The sequence below is a fragment of the Andrena cerasifolii genome, chromosome 3 (genome assembly GCF_050908995.1).
Source record: "Andrena cerasifolii isolate SP2316 chromosome 3, iyAndCera1_principal, whole genome shotgun sequence".
In the NCBI taxonomy this organism is placed as follows: Eukaryota; Metazoa; Arthropoda; class Insecta; order Hymenoptera; family Andrenidae; genus Andrena; species Andrena cerasifolii.
Genome location: NC_135120.1, coordinates 12,636,436 through 12,655,460, shown reverse-complemented (window position 1 = coordinate 12,655,460; position 19,025 = coordinate 12,636,436). Strand labels below are relative to the sequence as shown.

General features: G+C 43.6%; 1 protein-coding gene and 1 long non-coding RNA gene across 6 annotated transcripts in view; one reads left to right on the top strand and one right to left on the bottom strand.

The window, feature by feature from the left end:
• The window catches only part of LOC143367554 (uncharacterized), a 62,577-nt gene that overhangs the window by 6,083 nt on the left and 37,469 nt on the right, over positions 1–19,025 (bottom strand). For 4 of the 5 annotated variants that reach the window (XM_076809517.1, XM_076809516.1, XM_076809518.1 and 1 more), the window contains 2 exons: positions 2,881–3,082; positions 1,934–2,077 (listed from right to left, as the gene is read on the bottom strand). In XM_076809517.1, coding sequence (XP_076665632.1) covers positions 1,934–2,077; positions 2,881–3,074 — 338 coding nt within the window. In that variant the 5' untranslated portion in view covers positions 3,075–3,082. Of the gene's footprint in view, positions 1–1,933; positions 2,078–2,880; positions 3,083–9,028; positions 11,111–19,025 lie in introns of those variants that run through there. The other variant, XM_076809514.1, reaches the window with a different exon arrangement.
• On the top strand, positions 8,200–18,733 carry LOC143367556 (uncharacterized). Its single transcript, XR_013085049.1, has 3 exons — positions 8,200–8,595; positions 8,685–9,140; positions 18,406–18,733. It is a non-coding gene; the product is annotated as an uncharacterized LOC143367556 (long non-coding RNA).

Below are 19,025 nucleotides of genomic sequence, written 5' to 3'. Positions count from 1 at the left end.
TATGTTTCTGGAAAGGTATTTGAGCTGGGAGCTTGGTGTATAGGGGAAACTCGGACAAAACCGGGTATCTGGGTAAAACCGTGAAGACATTTGCATTTATGTCCAAGAATCATATGGTTCATTGAAGATGAATAAAGATTGGGTGCGGTTTACAGCTTGTTCTAACTGGTTGGGGGATCGAAGAATTAGATGAGTTTCGTTGTTATAGGTGCTAGGGGCAGTATGAAGGATGGTACCCAGTTTTACCCATGCCATGGGGTAACACTGTAAAAACGGATCATATTTTAAATCGTTATTTTTTTGTATTTGTTCTTCTATTAAAAAAATTGGATATATACTATTATTTAATAAAGAGTTTATTCTAATAAATCCTAATTGCAGTTTCTTTTTTACATTAAGAATGTCAAAGTTTTGAGCTTTTCTCCTTAACGTCCCGATTTTGCCCCGGTCTCCAATACTTTCGGGTATTCTTTAGTTTCTATAATTTATCCAGTGTTATTCTTCAAAGTACCTACTACACGAAGAAAATTGATAAAGAATGTTTCATAAATTTGTATTAGGAGTATGATCTACATTTCGACATATCAAAGGGATCCTACTCTGTCTTCTTTACGGAACAGTACAATTTCCAACAAATTACTTTTCCTTCCAAGGTAGTCACACGTCAGAAGCCACAATTCTCCACCCCATCATTGTATTTCTACCAGGGTGTCTTAGCATAAGTTAATTTCGTTTCCCCCCTGCATTTGCGTACTAGCTAATGCTCCCGCAAATTTCTGAGCTCCCCAATTAATTTCTCGTTACGAGTTCCACGCCGCCTCCTCGCCCCGAGCCGTGGAAGACGCGTTTGACTCGCATCCTTAATAACGATAATTACCCACCGGCGATACGGGCGTTTCGTTAATGTCGTTTTCTACGCGGCTGCATTCCGAACCACGCCTCGGCAGCAGTTTGAGCCGCGTAACGTGGCACCTTGGAGCGTATGCACGCAACGCGCTCCTCTTCCACCGTCGGTTTTTAATGAAATTCAATAACGGTAATCGACTCGTGGCATTTCAGCCAAGAAATCATTTTTTGCCCTCGCCACTTCAGGACTCGATGCACCAGGGTAACGAACCAGTTTCCCCTAGGCGCTTATCCTCGCCGTTGCCCGTCTCAAGTGCACTCTCCGGCGACGCGGGTTTTACGTAGAAGGGGTCGTTAGAGCAGGGAACGTGTCAGCCGATTTGGAGCATACCTATGTAGGAGTGGAAGGAAACGTCGCGATTCGAAACAGCAGACATTTTGAGGGTATGATGAACGTTTGAGTGGAAGAAGTTGAGCCGTTTTAGTCGTAATGTATATCGTTAAGTGTAAAGCTAATGCAGCTAATGGATAGATTATTTATGGTATTGTAATTGTGGAATTATTTTGGTGTAAATTATATTAAAAATTAAATCATTTTATGTTGAATTTAATTGACAATTAAAGATTAAATAATTTTATGTTAAATTTAATTGAAAATTAAAGATTAAGTAATTAGTTTGCAGGGTTCCTGTAGTACTTTGGTATTTTCGCTTTTAATCTGTTGAAACATTTGTGATTGATATCTGTGGATTTTATTACTGGAGTTTGGGGTTCCTTTCTTTCGTCTTGTAGTAGAAATTCGTATTTTTTATACGATCGTTTAGGAATGTGCAAGAGTGTATTGTGTAGCATAAAATTAAATAATTACATTGTAAACTTTTTTACTAACTAAGAATATATTAAAATAATGCTTCAATAAAATGGTATTTTATTTTAAAAATTTCATTTTGGGCACATTTGTCCTAAAATACGAGCTCTGTTTCATTCGTCTGAATTAAATATTCAAACGATTATCCTCTGTCTGTTCTTAATAATTTTTCATATGAATTTAACATTTACTAAGAAAAGGATATAAGTAACAAGTTACCTTGGCCTTCCTCTGCTGTTCAACTCCGAAACCGTCTGCCCTGGACTCTCTTCCAACTCCTGCATCTGATGATGGCCCGTTTCGTGCCCATGCCCATGTTTGCCATCGACAGACTTCGGGGAAGTGTTTGCATCCACTTGCGGACTATCAAATTTACCATTAATCGTCTATCGTGACGACTAGGCAAAGAAACTTTCCTTTCCACATCCACTTTCCTCGATTTCAGATCGAAACGAATAAGAAACAGAGCGAAGTGAAAGTTTCCGCAAGACACGCGTTAAAGAACGTTTCCTACATTATGCAAACATCTATAAAGTGCTTTCAAGTGTATCGAAATAGGTAAACGGTAAATACTGTTATTACTGACCCCAACACTTTGCAACCATATTTTAAATGTACATAAAACACTAATACATTTTGGAGCGGTCAAAGTTTGTTATATTTTGTTACTTAAGAATAACATCATTCGCTAATAAATGCCTACAGACCGTTCATTAGATGAAAAATATTTCTCCCTTGCTAGCTTACCATTATCTAGTTAAAAATCGTAACAAGTAGTAACAGTAACTAATACGTATCTCATAACTCAGGTCTTACATGATGATAACGAACAATTTTCTCGAGACAGCCATTTATTTTCCGAGTAGAATATTAATCTGTCTCCCACGAGTTATCTACGACTTTTTCTTCTTACAAGCAGATTGCAAGATACTAAGTTCAACAAGATACATGTCACCTTGTTCGAAAAATTATTCTAACTCGAATCATTTCAATTGACTGACATATCGAGCATTTGAATTTCTACTAGATTTAGCCATGATCTAAAATCCTTATTTTCCCCCCAAAAAAAATTAACTGTAATAGTAAGTACCGGTTTTGGTATTTAAGACGGGTCTAAATGTACTCCGCGTCCGAGGGTGAACAGATTAGCATAGTCGTAGGCTCACCTCAGCGCGTTCGTGTCACGACTCCGTTCCTCCTCCTCCTGGGGCTCCTGCTTCACCGCCATGTGGAGCAGAGGTGGCAACGGACACTTTATGTGCGACGGGTGATGCAGATGATGCTGCAAAGCTGTGCTGTCCGTGGGGCCACCGTCTATACCAGTAGATTGTGCACGAGCCACGACTTCCTCGGTCTGCATAGTGCCCCCTGAAAGATGAACCGTATCGTGGTTATCGCCGAGTCCAGCACGTGGGATCTACTTTCATTCAGGGAGGCGATAATTGAAAGAGAGCTCGAGGACCTCTTCGTGGGAGGAAGACTCGAGGATACTACTCTACGTGAAACTAGAGGATAAAACTTTGGATATTTGGCATGGCTGTCGTCTAGACTCGAGCGCAATGTTTACTTTGCACTCTGAGTGCTAGACTGCTGCCAAGATGGCTGCTGCGCTAGAAGAATGCAGCTGGGAAGAATATAGCGTTGTCTTATATTTCATACGTCTATAAATAGTTGGTGAATTGTCGGACGTCGACTGCCCGAAACGATCGATAAACCAGCAGAAGAGGTTGTTGCATAAGGGATAAGACAGCTGATGGGACGTTGAGGCAAGTGTCCTGTCAGAGAGGAATTTTGCAGCCAGTAGGGATCTTTGGAATACAGATTTCTCTAAAGGGGCCTTTTACTGTACGAATAAGATAGCTACGCGATGGGGCGCCGAGATAAGTGCCATTACAGAACAAGTTACGTCAAGAACTGATCTGAATTTTGGCATCATAAAATAAATACTCCACCCACTGAACAGCTCTCGTGCAACCATAGTGTTTCTCGCGAGACAGCAAGTAACATACTGCAACATCTATTCATGGCATTAATTTATTCCAATCAACAGAATGCAAACTGCCCATTTCAATATCCACGAGCGAAACGTAAATCATTACCACCGTGGGATCTGACTCAACTATGAATATCAACTAACTGGGTATCTAATCAGAGCCAGCTAAAAAAACGAACAACGCACACACCTATGACACAAGTTCAGAGTAGTCAAACTTGTCTACTCGGATCAAGACTCACCTAATTGTACATATAAGTTAATTAAAGCATAATTAATCGCCTTAACGTCCTTTATTTCTCGCGTCTCAATTTCATCCGCCACTTCCACTGGACGACACCCTTGAATTTCGACCCTTCATCGGACTATCGATACAAACGTATGTATATGGGTGCAAAGGAAAGGCTGCTCGTGGGCGGAGCGAGTTCGCTCGCGGCGCAGCCTGGATATTGCGGAATATTCATAAACTCTCATTAATGAAACATCGTCGGATTGAACAGCGAGCGTGAGACGCGCGTCTCCGCGCGTTTTTCTGGGCCGGTGTAAACGGCCGTGAGCAAATGGAAGGGGCTGAAACAAATGGCCGCATGCAAATCGTCGGGAGCGACTGTGCGAGGTGTTACACCGCCACACTGTTACACCATCGCCGCGTGTGGGCACGCTACGGACACCACCGAGGCAAGGCTTCGAAATCGTACAGAAGGGAAGCTCGGATGGCATTTATTACGCGACGGATCACCCGTGGAATGCCTGGGCGCTCGCCTCTACACACCTGTCACGTATAATTTCTCGTAATGCTCTTTTTAAGCTCATCGAAACGTCGATGCTCCACGTATAAATAGTTACTCGGCGCTCGCGGCTTCCTCGCGCGTAATAATAAACGCGGGAATAAGAGGCCTGCGAAGATCGCGCCTCCTATTTTTAAGGGGAACGCTGTCAGTGACCTTTGGATCTCAAAGGGAGGAATACTTCTGACTTATGGCCACCCGGTTGATATTTATTGGAGGGCTTCGGGCGAAGATGGCAGAGGACTTGTCATGCACGCTCGGTGGCTCGATGATGCTGAGGTCCTTGTGCATCGAGCGGATGGTAGTTACTGTGTGGGAGCTAGTTTGGAATGCTGAAGGAATTTGTGAGAAGGTTAGGTCAGCTACGGAATCTCTACCTTGGTGTTCTTTCTTTTTTTATATTGTTGGAGTATTTCCATTTGTGTTATTCGTAGAATTGGAGAGCTATCGAGGCAGAAGCCAAGTTCTTCGCCAGCTGTTGAATCTTCTGTTTACGAGACCTGCTATGTAATTTAAACAACTTTCAGTGGGACTCCTTCGCGCTATTTTAAACCTCTGCTCTTAGTCGATTCATATCAGTTCGAGCCTTTCCTCGTATCAACTATGATGTCTAATTGAATTTCCATTGATGATAAAATAGCCCGGGTATAGTTTAGGAACGTAGACATGTACACCACGCGTGCGGGCGCTATTGGTCTCCCCGATCTTCCAAAGTCCCCTGCGCTTGAAAGGGGCATTTTAACAAACGATAGCAAGGGTAAATTAATCACGGAGCTGGTACGCCGCGGATATGCGAAGGAGGAAGGAAAGGATGGTGCAACGAACGATATCAAAGAAAGACGTAACTCGCGGACGAGCGGAAATGGGGAATTAAAGAAAAAGGGAATGAAAGAGGAGAAGACGGAGTGGAGATGAAGAAGCGTATTGTACATACTCGCTTTACAGCACCGTCGGATAAAAATATTCCCGCGCGAAAATAGAAACGGACACACGTACAGGCCACCCAACACCCGCAATTCCTGGCCCGTACTTGGCCTTAGTCGATCGGGTTTCACGCCTTATACCATCCTGAGCCGAGGATATCAGAATACCAGCGGAACAGTAATCGACAATGTCAAGAGTGCACGCGATAAAGTTCCTTTTACTCCTACAGTAGCAACAGATGTGGAATGAAATTTTGAATGAGATTCGAAGGCAAGTTTTATATGGAAAATCAATCTTTTTCCTGCGGTTTAACTGGATTATAATGTTTAAGGTAAATCTTGCATTAAAATCAAAGTTTGTGGTATACATATTTAAATGGGTTTTGATGTTCAAGTACTTCTCTGCAGATTTGGGCATTAATTAAATAAAAATGATTGAAAAGTTACTTTAACCGTATTTGTTATTCGAGGTTCGAAAATCCGGATTAATTTTATTAGACACATGACGAATAATTTCTTTAACTTCTACTCGTTATTCGAAATGTTTATTTAAATAACAATTTTGCTCATCTCTGCTTCTCTGTTGGTCTGATTCGAGTTTTAAGTCTTGTTTATGTGCACGAAGCTGAAGGAAATAGCATATAGGTTATTGCAAGTGAAATGCAGCATTTGAAAAAGGGGTGGGCCTGTTGGTTAGAACAGTATTATTATTGGATTGTAGATAAATTTGATTTTATACTTTTCGAGTTGCTCTGATTGAGTAGATCACCTACACAAGGGAATTTATGGGTCATAATGATTATCTAATGCCTGTCTTGCTTCAACGGTGTAAGCGTAATAATGTCTACGATTTTCAACTCTCCAGTGAAATTGGTCGTACAGTTACTTCGGATAATTGCTTCCGCGAACTGGTTCGTGTAGATTAGACGTTTGATGAATAAATTACTGTAATGCAGAAGCAGTCCTGCAATTTAGGACATTTTTGTTTATTTGTCATATAGGAATTAACATTTTAAATGAAAAAAGATGCTATGAATAGACGAGGAATGTAATAGTGCATTATTAGTGAAATGGCTAGGAGACAATTCAATGTTACAGACAATTAAACGTAATTTGAATGCAATAAAAAGAAGGTTACGAATAATTTTCCTCCGAGCAGATGCAGGAAAAGCTCTAATAACCCTGGCACGTGCCACTTAAAATTAAACGTACGGTCGCGTGAGTAGATTAATCGATATAAACGCGAATGCCTACGTTAACAGGAATTCACGAAAATGTATGTATTTATTTATACGTTGCTGATTATACGCACACAAGACAACGTTCAATTTGTGATTTCCGATTTTATTTAGGGGCTAAAAGAAGTTTAAAAGGATCTTGAGAAAATGGCAGAGACCTTTAGAAAATACAGGCACGATTCACTCGTGAGGAATCTCGATTTTGGTATATAAAATAAATATGTAATTAAGAGCAAGGTACTATCAGAAGAGAAGAGTCTAAAATTATGGTAATTCCTGGTGCGAAACGTTCGGTAATTCAATCTGAAAAATTACAAAACCGAAGAACTGAAAGCTTCTGAGAAAATCAAAACAGAGATGTGAAACCGGGCTCTTGACTCATAAAAACGCGCTCAGGTCGAGGAAAGTTTGAGAAAAACAAGGAAGATTGCTTCAATACAATCCATTCGAAAACAAGTCGTTTTCTGTGTCAACAATCGCCTGTCGAATCAGTCTTCCCCTAAAAAACTTATATATATATCTGTAACTACGCGAAGCAGACTTCTGTTCTCAGCAGTTTTATTCAAACAATTTTCAACCCTTGCTACAACAAGAAACGTATAGAGTATGTCCACACCCCAAAATTGGGTATTTAAAAAGTACCAAAACATAGAAGCTTCGTCTTCGGAATACTTAAAAAATTCTTTGCTAACGCGGTCTTCGCCGGATATAAACAATTCAATTTCAAAACACTTGGAGAATTTTCCCTGCATTTATGCTTGACTGACAACGCGTCAATGTATCAAACGAACCCACACAAAACGCCAGAGTCATTCCTATATTTACATAGTCCATACACATCATCCCCTTACGCCAAGCCCACGAATGTGTGATTCCACAAATTATGGAAATTCCCAATTGGATATAAAATGTACTCAGATAATTCTGGAGATCAAAATTTTTTAAATCAGAGTACCTGCAGTCACAGTTGCTATGAACAAAGTTAGAAACAAAAAAAAAAGCATTCAGCCCACGTTTTTACTCAAAAAGTGAAAACTTGCACATTCATGGTTTTGGCATAGGGGGTGGCTAATATATTCCCTCAGATTTGAGCAACGATCCGCTAAAGCATCGAAGAAAAACAGCAATAAATATGATCCCTATTTTTGTAGCCCGTATCACCGTGAAAAAATCCGCCTATCTAATTCACGTGTGGCGGCCGTACCGGCCGTTAGTTGGCCGCGAGGATCGGCTGGCTGTCGCGACAGGCGCACGCCAAAAACGGGAGCAATATAGCTTACCGAGCGGTGTAGTCTGTGGATGGGTATTAATAACGGCGTGTGCGCGGGAGGTGGCCCGATTCATTGAAGACCAGTTATAGAATGATGCAGGCGGCCGCGTAACTACAATTTATTTTTTGGCTATTTTTAGCGGTTGGCGTAGCGCCACTATTTTCGGTTCTCTCAAATTTCTCACTCCATATTTGGGATTATGGATGACGGGCCCGCGGCGCGGTGTATCTTTACGACTACGCCCGTCGAGACACTTTCGTACGGCTCGCCGTGCTCCTTCGCCAAGCCTTCTGCCCTCCTGCTACCTTTATTCCCTATCTTCGGGATCCATTTACGTCCCGTGGCCATTAAACGCGAGCCGACCCCGGCATCCAATCGCCCCGACACGCCTGGAGCACAATGGGCCGACACTCGATCCTCCGGGCAGGCTTGCTGGCCGAATTCTGCTCGCGCTCACCAGCGGCTCGCGGAGCAAGATCGTGTACCAGGGCGAGAGAAAATCGCGGAGGACTGGGGGATGCAGAAGCGCGAACATTTTCCATCGGGGGCGACCAGTGTACACAATTACAGGCAACAAGTGGACGGATTCGTGGCGAACGGCAGCACGAGGGACGCGGGCGAGCATGTGTTCGGTCTCAATTGGCAGGGGCGCAAGTAGGTTAAAAACGGTAAGTCAGCTGCAATGCTCAGGAATATGTCAAGGCGATACGGCGGCAGGGTGGAAACGCGAGGGAATTTGATTTTCTTTCTCCGATAGCATCCCAGTACGACGGAGGGGTCAGGAGACACTTAGGGATGATAAATGTTGAGGCGGGAGCATCGTCGATGCTGAATTTAAGACGCGAGGAAGATCACGTTGGAGAGGACGCTGGTAAAAATACGCGCATCTCCGAATTTAAATTTCAAAGCGTCGCAGGCTCCTCGAAGGTCGTCATCGAATCGTATCGAACGACACCGTGGGACCGTGATCCACTGGCCTGATTACGAGCACACCCCAAAACGCGCACACACACCCACACGCAGGGTCGCCGCGCCATGTGGACGAGGAAAGCAGAATCCTCCACTGCGATAATCTAGATTCTAGGCGCTGCCTCGAGTTACCTGTGACGGGAAACGTGCTTTCCGGCAACATGAACGCGCGCTGCTGGAGGATCTTCCTTCTTGGTAAATCCTGGTCGACGGACCTCGAGCGTTCACCACCCAAACGGAGCAGGTAACGAAATTCAGGCCGCTGCGCCCTGCTCTAGGAGCTTCCTCTCGACTCCACCAATCTCCCGAATCCTCTTCAGGTGTCAGTACCTTCACTCACTTGCGACGTATGTCCGTCAGGTTAAGCGCACACGCAGCAATCGCGATAGGTACGATGAACCCGTGGCGTATCGCGCGATTCGCGGCCGGACACTTGTTGTCTCACCCGCGGAGTGGCACCCGCCGATGGCCACGGGTCGGCCAGCTGGAAAAGCGGGAAAAACGGTGGACCGGAACGGTCGCGGGTGAACCGGGCGCGGATCGGAGACGGTGGTCGTAGGCAGGAAGGTGAGAAGCGTATAGAGGGCACGTGTCCGGGACGGGTGAAACCGCGTGCGAGGAGAAGACCGATACGAGAGGGAAGATGAGGACGGGAGCAGCTCGCGAGAAGGGACCAGGGAGGCGGCGATAGAGCGCCGGGCAGGGGGAACGGGACGGAGAGGGGGAAAAGGTTGGAAAATCAAGGGGGAGAGAAAGAGATGGGCCGAGAGAGCGGAGCAGTCCGTTTTGAGGCAGTTTTGGCACTGTTACCAGCGCGGACGCACCAACCCCGAGCAGCGCCTCCACCTCCGCGCCGGGCGGGCGACGAAGACGACGGAGACGACGACAGCGACGGCGACGGCGGCGGTGGCAAAGAAGATGAGCAGAGCTCCCCCTTAGAGGGAGAAGAGAGCGAGCGGAGGCGAGGGCGTATATTCTTGATTTGGGCGGATGGAAATCTGAGATTGCTCCATATCGGGCCGTGCGCCGTGACCACGGAGGTGCTCTGTAATAGCAGACATCCGAACCTCATCCTCCCCCCCCTTCGCCCTCCGGCTCGCGCCGTTTCAGCCTCCTTCGCCTTCGATCTTTCATCGCCCGCCACGTACATGTCTTTTTCTTCCTCCAACGCTCACCTCCTCTTCGTACGTGTACCCTGTCGCTGGATAATGTTTCGCTGCCATCCCTTTATCGGGCGTACTCCGACCCCTTCCACCCTTCCGCGCTTCCACCTTCTGGATCGTTTTACGACTTTACGCTGAGGGGTTTGATCCCCTATAAACTGATCCAATCCATATTCACCGAATTTCAGAATCGTCATGTTTGAGCACACAATTAGTGCGCGACTTTTTTTACTTTCTTGCGGTTGAATTTTTCATCAGTGTGGCTTCTGAGAGGCTAATATGTTCTGCTTTTTATTTGGAGTGTGGTTTATTTGTTGCGAAGAGTATTTTCTTACTCTGTGCTCCTGGTTGTGGGCGAGAGGCGGTCCTCCTTGGATTGGTGGCTCTTTTTTCTTCGCTTTCCTTGTGTCTCCTGCTTTCCTTCGGTTTTCGTGATGTAACTTGTTTTAGGTGAAGTGAATTATTTCTCCGAAGCAAACTTTTCCACGGTGTTTACTTTTTACTGTGGCATAAATACTGTATCTTACTTGTTCGAAATCAAACGCCATTCGTGTCGTAAGTGTTGAATCATCTTGGTTCAGCGTGATCCTACTCTTTTTATATCAGCTGCCATATATTCCTGAGTCTTGTTTCACTCTTCCTCCAAAAAATCTCGTCAGAGCAATCAGTGATCGTTTTACTCCCATTTTATTCCACTTACAAGCTCGTGCCACTTTAAATTTAAATCCCGTGTCGATGGTACGGGAATACAGGGTTTCAATAATTTACTCGATTTTATCAGTGAATAACTATTCTGTATATTGAAAAGTTTCTCTTCTGAGTACAAGTGTTTAGTGTCGCGAATTAAAAGTTAAGTTACCAATTATTGCACGGTGTTGGCGCACTGGCGATGCGGAGTCTAGAGTAGTTAGAGGAAATTGCCAAACAGAATATTAACCGAACTCGCGGGTTCTATAGGGTTAACTGTAAATTCGAAATGGAATCTAAGCCCGATCTCACTGGATACATCCAACACTTAACGAATCTGATACACGTCTCTGCGCGTAACTACACAGTTCTGAACCAACAAGGGTTGAAGTTACAGGGTTTAAATAGCTCCCAAATGAGTGGGGGATTCACTAAAAATCTCCATACAAGGAGATCTTTCGGAGTCCTCGCGTCATGCTCTTGTTTCTAGTTGCTACCCAGCTGGTCGACATCATGCTCCCCACATTATTTGAGATATAACAGAAGGGGTTCTAGGGCGTTTTCCTTTCCCAGATGCGAGCTCGAAAAAGATTTGAGAGAAAGAGCAGAAAAATATTCTCCGCACGTAGCACTCTGATTGATTTGCAACACGTTGCTTTCCTTTTCTTTTTTTATCTTTTTTCTACCGATATCTTTGTTATTCGATTTGCAATGCGTGTGATGCAAACGTGGGGTATATTTAACCCCGCGAACCACTAAGCAGGAATCGAACTGCGTGCAAGCCACTTCTCTTTCTCGATTCTCTTGTTCCTTTTCTTGACCTGGCCAAGGTGGTCTAACCCCTTAATGAAAAGTGATTAAACTTGGCTGCTTAAAAACAGTGAGCGGTCGCTCACGTGTGTATACACAACGTAACGCATAGCTCTGGGTTCTTTACGAGAACTAATCAAAGCCAAATTTGTCATCGTGACCAGTGAAAGTCCTCAATCTTTCAGGAATATTACTATTTAATACATCTAGGAAGCGAGTGTCTCTTGGTCTCTGTTAAACTCGCTTAATTATTAAATTGGAGTTGCAAGTAAACTTAGTTGTTCGATAATGCAAGACTAATTAGTAACAGGTACATGAAATTATTCCTGGTTGACATAAAAAGTAGTAAAAGTAGAATTTATATTTTAATAACGAAAAGTCATCGTCGTGTTCGTGAAAGAGTATTCGTGAAAGTAAGAGCACAGATATTTTCGTTCGAATTCCATGCATGCATAGAAGAGTAACGAAAAAGTGGATCCACAAATACCAGAAAACACTGTAACACTCAGTTGGCTTCATTCAGGATATTACGTCCCCGAGACGACTCTGCAGCAACCGGATAAATGGGAGCAAGAAATCGACCATCTCAAGTGTTGCCAACAAATCAGTCGCGCGAATCGCCCGGGACGCCCGCCGCGCCGTTTTGCCTATGTGAGGTACGGGTGTTTACGAAATAAACGGGAATCGAAAATAGTAGCTCCCAAAAGTCGAGTGTACGTGAATCCCTTACACCATTACCGCTTGCAAAACTGAAATAACACAGCAAAAATACCGCATATTTCCTCGATCCTTCGCTGAAGCTGTTCCGCCATTTGAAATCATCGATTCACCTCGCGCTAAAAATTGTTCGCCTGTATGTATCTTACAAAACAGCCTTCCGAAGAAATGATTCAATCCTATCGATATGTTTTCCTGGTGGCATTCAAGTCCACCTTCTGTCGAAGTGAATACATGACTAAATTTATTGCGAGTAAATGTTTGACGTATTATTCCGAAGTTAAAGCAACTAATGGACATCAAAAATTGGTATGTAATACGTGGAAAAGTAATTGTAATTATAAAGAAAATAATTCGTACAAGACTCCCCCTTGAATTCTTTAAAATAGAGTACGAAGATTAATGACTTGTCAATCTGCACTAAATCGATCACTGTTTTCAGGTAGTACTAAGGATTTCTATGAAATTGAAATATAATGAACTCCAAATAAAATTGGAAACGCTTTAAGTTATCATTCTGGAAATCGAGACCGTCGAAGTTTGCAATTTTTGCCTATAGGATGTTCTGCTCAGCTTCTTTAAAATAACTATCCAATTTCACCCTACGTCACCATCATTTCCCAAATTTCTTTCAAAAATGAAAAGAGAATTGTCTGAAAAAATATATCTCCCCCCTTCGTTGACTGAATACGCCCAAGGTACCAGTCAAGAGTCACAAATACCTGCTCAGAAACGGCCCTAATGATCGATAAAATCTGCTCGGGCATAAAGTAGAGCAACATCGATAAATCGTGCCTATTCCCGCGCGCCTCAGAATTCAACGCAGGAACAATTAATCAGTACCATAAACGAGTAAAAAAAGGGCGACACAAGAGCGCAGAGGCGCGCCACGCGTAACGTATTCGCCATTTTTCCCGCGAATTCCTCGATGATTAACAGCTGCGCCTAAGAATCCAGCGCATTCACCTATCGTAGTGCATACACGAATCGTTACTTAACAGTCGGGGCTGATGAACGAACCCGTTCGCTGAATTATCGTTTCCCCTGAAATCCCTCGATAGCCGCGGCGGTCGAGAGAAAAAATCGAGCACGAGAATGCGTATCAAGCTCGAAGGAGCCAGCCACCGGCATTTTGGAGTTCCATTGGCGAACTGGATCGTTCTGAATGTTCTTCGGTTAGGCGTGGATTAATATTCACACCGAAAGCTGACATTCCACGACCACGGCGACCGGTACCACGTCCATCGTAACGCGCTGGCTCGCGGGTTAATGAGCCCTGAAGGCCCCACCGGGGTTAGAGCAGTCTCGTTTCCTACAACGGTGCATCGGACCAAGTGCAATCTCTCAAGAATATACCTTCGTTTAACTGCAACATTTACTCCGCAATTACTTTAACACTTGGAGTGGCGCCGGCGTGTTTTCACGCCGGGGGTGTGCTGAGCTGAATGTTCACTTTGAACAGAAACCCTGCTAAAGGGGTATTTTCAAAACCTTGCGCCATTTAAGGGGTCATTCCGGTTAGCGCGTCGATAAATTCAGCGATTTGCAGGAATTTATTGCGACGAAAATAATTATAGTAATGGAATAAAACTTTTTCTTATTAATTAAACTATATTTCTACGGTAAATAAAAAATATAAAAGTAATACAATTATTGCTTTTAAAATGCTTTTGAAAGTGGTCTTGATGACATGTTTAAAAATTCATGTCTCGCTCGTGAAGGTGGTTTCAGCTGTTAGACTTATCTGAACCCAAAAATCTAAACAGATTCTTGATCAGTATGACTGTGGCTATCGCTCGGACTATAATTAGTGATTTATCTTCAAAATTAGCATAACGGCGGGGCAAAATGCAAGAAAAATGTTTTTCCGCGTTTTTCTTTTGCTATTTTCGATTTTAAAAGTAAGTTGCACTGAATGAAAATACTTGGTTGTAGCCCCTGCTAGAGTCGCAGCTGTGTAGAATAAGCAGTAAAATTTATAAAGCAATCGGTTCGATAGATTTTCAGATTTCATCTTCACGACGTGAAAAAATCACGTTTCGAGAAAAACGCGTCCAAAGTTTTCATCTATAGAGACCGAGCCTCTGTAGAAGCTAAAATAATCGGAATTTTTCCATTTGATGTTATGTACTTTCGAAAAATGTTTAAAAAAAATCGATTTTTTTCAACCCGTCTAACCGGAATGGCCCCTTAAAGTGTTAACGAAGAACTCACAAGGGAAGATCCCGAACCAGAAAATTAAAAAAAAATCTGAAACTTTGTGAATATATAGGGGATTTCCTCCTGATTACAACGCAATTTTTCTTTTTTGAAGCTGGGGCTCTCGTGGTGGGGCCTTCTGGGCAGCGGCCCAGGCGGCAACTGCTCATCGGCTGCCCATTAAATCCTCCACTGATATTCGTATCTTAAAGAACGTTTCCAGCTCCACGATTATATTACCTTCCTCCACTGCCAATTCAAGTAAAACACACTCCCAAAATTGATCTCCGATTCCTGAACCCCCCCTTGACAAGTTATCCGCAGACAGCGAACCCTTCCGCGGCGTGCCTGCCCCGTCCTCGCGAGGAGCTCACGCAGCAAGCGTTCAGAGCCGATCGACTTAAGTTTTCAGCGTGGAGCGTACGTGACGCGAAAGGTAACAATGATTTCTCTTTTTTCCCCGCCGGAGCGTAATCGTACGTTAAAACGGCAGCTTGTCAGCCGTCCTGCATGCGCTGGGGCTGTCGCCATGGCCGAGTAGTCGGCATAATGCCGCTCCGTCGCGCGTCGCCGATAAAACCTGGTGCCAGGACGCCGAGTGGAAAGTAGCTGTTGACATATCGCTGCCAGGTATTGGGACACGTCGAGCAAGTAGGCGGGCTGGCTTAACCTATGCGGGATATAATGTACGCCTCCACGATATCGGGCACCGCAGTCCCGCAAGCACTCCAGCCTCTGTGCGAGCACGTTCACGGTTCCCTATTGACAGTAGCCACGGCGACGGTATCGATGCAGACGCGAATTAAATGCCAGCTGGACCTCCACTTCTCTGCACCCTCGGATGATTTGATCGGTCGATTATGCGTCTGCTTGGTCGACTGAGAGGCTGCTTCTCAGGAATGGACAGTGTTGTCATCTTCTGACAGCTGTGATGGGCGATTGTTAGGTGGGGATGTTGGATTTTAGATACTTGGGAGCTAGTGGATTAGAGTTCTCAGGGATAGGCTCTGTAGAGTAGATGTGGTTTATGATCCTTTGAGGATGCTGGTGTGTTGTTGAATAATATTTGGGAAGTGATATATCAGCGCAATATTGGCCTAATCCTCAATTTCGGATGGATTGACATTTCAGCCTGAACCACCTCTTATGCAAAATTTTAATCATAGTAGCCCGAGCAACCTTCCAAATACCTCTAAATGCCAGCACAAAAACGTGACTTTGCGCTGAGCATTTTGTTGATTTACGTCGCGCAATACCAATTCATAATCAATACCAAACATCATACCTATGTACCTAACGATCCAAATTAAAGCAACGACTTTAGAACGCTAATAATTTCATTAGCTGTAATCTCAGAACAAAAGTTTTGGGTTTACGCCACTATTGCGTTGATAGCCTCGTTTGAGCTGTGGACTCCGATTCAGGGGAGATACTGGATCAATGTTTGAATAGAAGAGTTTCTTATCACAGATGTAGAGTAATCTGTACTCTCTGTGATGAAAGCTTGAATTTTGGGAATTTTCATAATTCATACAATAATATCCCTGTTAAACGTTCCCTCCTTATACGTACACAAACTCGGTGTGACAAAAAGCTGTCACAAAATACTTACGAAAACTCACTGCCCCCGTACCGTAATATTTCACACGCGCTACGTTAAAAATACATACCAATTAAACAGCTAAAATGTCAAACAAAAGAGACCCATTCAAACTTATTATCACTGATGAGAAACCAGAATCTCACCTGAATAAGTGGAACGATTTAAGAAGAAGCAATTTACATAGCCAAATCAAATGCCACGTGAACTACAATTCCGATTATCGATAGTTACTCTACGACCCAGCTCCGGTGGATTAATTATCCAGGGATATGACGAGGGATGGTGCGTTTGAACCGGTTCGACGGCGAAAAGAGTGCACGAGTCAAACTCGAAGGACGTAATCTCGATAATGCAGCCGCGACTGGCAAACGTCGAAAACTTGTTTATGGGCTTGGAGAGCGCATAATGGACCGATTTTGCGCTGATGCAGGTTGATCGTATGCAAATCCGCGTCCTCATCCGTGGAATGTCTCCGGAGATAATAAAACGCACACGAACCCATGCCGTTTCGTGTTCTCCAGGGGCCCTTACGGGGAACGAATTAATTGTTACGGCTCGGCTGGATTAAGTGTTATGGAAAGCGTAATACGACGTTCTAAGAGGTCGTAATTTTTTTTTCCACGACGTTCTTGGTTCTCTACGCCGTGTTAATTAAGGACAATCGCTGACGTTAATGGTAGCTGTTAATGTATTCCATCGGTTGCGTGCAATTTTCTTTGTTCCCTTTCGCGTTTCTGAACGGAGCTGCGGCTGCGGAGGAGATAACGCAAGAAACAGGATCTATGGACTTGGAAATTTGAAAATCTTCAGTGAAAAACGTTTTGCGCGTTAACCTCTGAGCATTTAAGTAGTTCCCAGCAAATAGAATTTTCTTCTCTAATTATTGTATATTCATCTTCAAACGTCAGCAATTCAAAATACCTTCTCACGTTTACTTCTCTCCTTATCTTTACAACCCTACTCTGCATAGAAATGAATTTTAAAACGACACTGAGCAACAATAGTGTTTCGCGTAAACTTAATCGCGCCGCCCGGTTCTATTGAATGGCCCCCTGAAGAAAAATGTCCACAGGCAGACCGTCAATTTCCTCCGACGTAGGCAGCGCGGAATTATAATTCCCATAACGCAGATACAAATCGTATTTTCTCTTCGTCGAACAAGGATCATTATCGGGCGTAAAAATTTAATAACATGCATCGAGCGTGCCGCGGTACACGGCTGTAAATTTATTGGGCACGCCACGCGGAGATATTTCTTCGTTTCAACGCAGGAAGCAGATGTCGATTTCCATCAAAAGAGTACACACAGCTTTCACCTTGCCATTCCATATTTTTTTTTTCTTTCGCTTCTTCTCCTCCCTCCTCTTTTTTTTTTCTTCTTACATCTGATACTGATCGCCGTGTTTATCTCTTCCTTCTGTTTGTTTTTTACGTAACGCCGCGATATTCGTGGGATTCGACGTTGCTCGCTTTCGAAAACAAATTCGCGCGATAGCGGCGGATCCAACGGTCGAAGCCAGCCTTTTCCGACGCCTAAAGAGGAGAAAACGGGTATTTCCTGTGCGCCAACGGTGGACCACCTGACGGTTAGGCCAATTGGATCGCCCACACGCCGTTGAAATCTGAAAAGATCACCGTGCCCCACTGCCGATACCGTTAAACAGCTCGAATCTTTTACCTCGAGCAACTATTCCAGGGAATTATCACTGCGCGGACTGTATAATTTGACAGTGACGTAACTGGTACACGCTTTTGTAGTACGCGTGGGCGTTTTCTATTAAACACGAGTAAAAGGGGCCATATATGGGATAGACGCTGGCAGAGAGTATACTGGAGGGACGGCGACGAGTTGAATGAAATGGTAAAAGTGACTTTGGTCAGCCGATGACAGTTGTGACGAATGACCGTATCGAATGGTTATGATGAAACACTTCTTGCGTAGCACTCTTCGGTTATTCAGATGGCGAAGAGGCCTCGGGGACTCTGTAAGCTCTTTTGGGTGTAAGGGTTGAGTATTTATTTGTGAAAGGTGTGCGTACATGTTCATTCGATCGGCTTAAAGTGGTAAAAAATTGTTACTATGGTTAATGCTTCGTTTGTCCTCCACTGTGATTGATAGATAATAATGTGCAGCTTTTTTTCTGGAATTCACAGAATGAAGTATTTAAATTCACTATACTAGCTCGACTAGATTCGACTTTCCAATTTAGGAGGATTCTGTTTCTATTGGCCACCTTTCTTTAGCATCTGGATTCGAAGGAATCATCTTTCTTCACCTTCCAAATACGAAAGATTCATTTCCGAATTAATCGTATTTTTTCCTCTTCCAGGTTCGACAAGTGAGTCCCCAATCAACCATCTTCCCTTACCATCGAGATTGGAACTACACTCTTCACATGGACCATCTTTCTTCCCAAAATTCAACTTCACGATTTAGTGATGTAGTCACAAAGATGTTTCTCAGTATCTAGATTTAAGCGGGTACTCTAGTGTAACTGCCCGAATTTATTTAACAAAAACAAATTGACGGTCAGACGATAGAGAATACATTTAAGAACATCTGTGCAAAATTGTATAAAAATCCATAAAGTTTTACTCAAATTACAGCGTACACCGTTTCGGAAAACGTGGTTTCGAGAAAAAACGCGTTTAAAGTTTTCGGAATGTTTTTTGTATTTGAAAAAAATTGTATATATTATTCAAAGATGTCTCTATCTTCATTGCAAATTTTTATCCATAAAAGTGTTTTCATCACTTAGAAATAAATTCCCAAAGATGCGATATTTCTTGACCTGGCCAAGGTGGTCTAACCCCTTAAATAACTCACCTCCCAATAAACCATCTTTCTTCACCTTCCACATTTAAACGACTCACTTCCCAATCAACCACCACCACCGCCATCCAGACCCGACCAATTCTCTCCCCCATCGACCATCTTCCTCCACCTTGC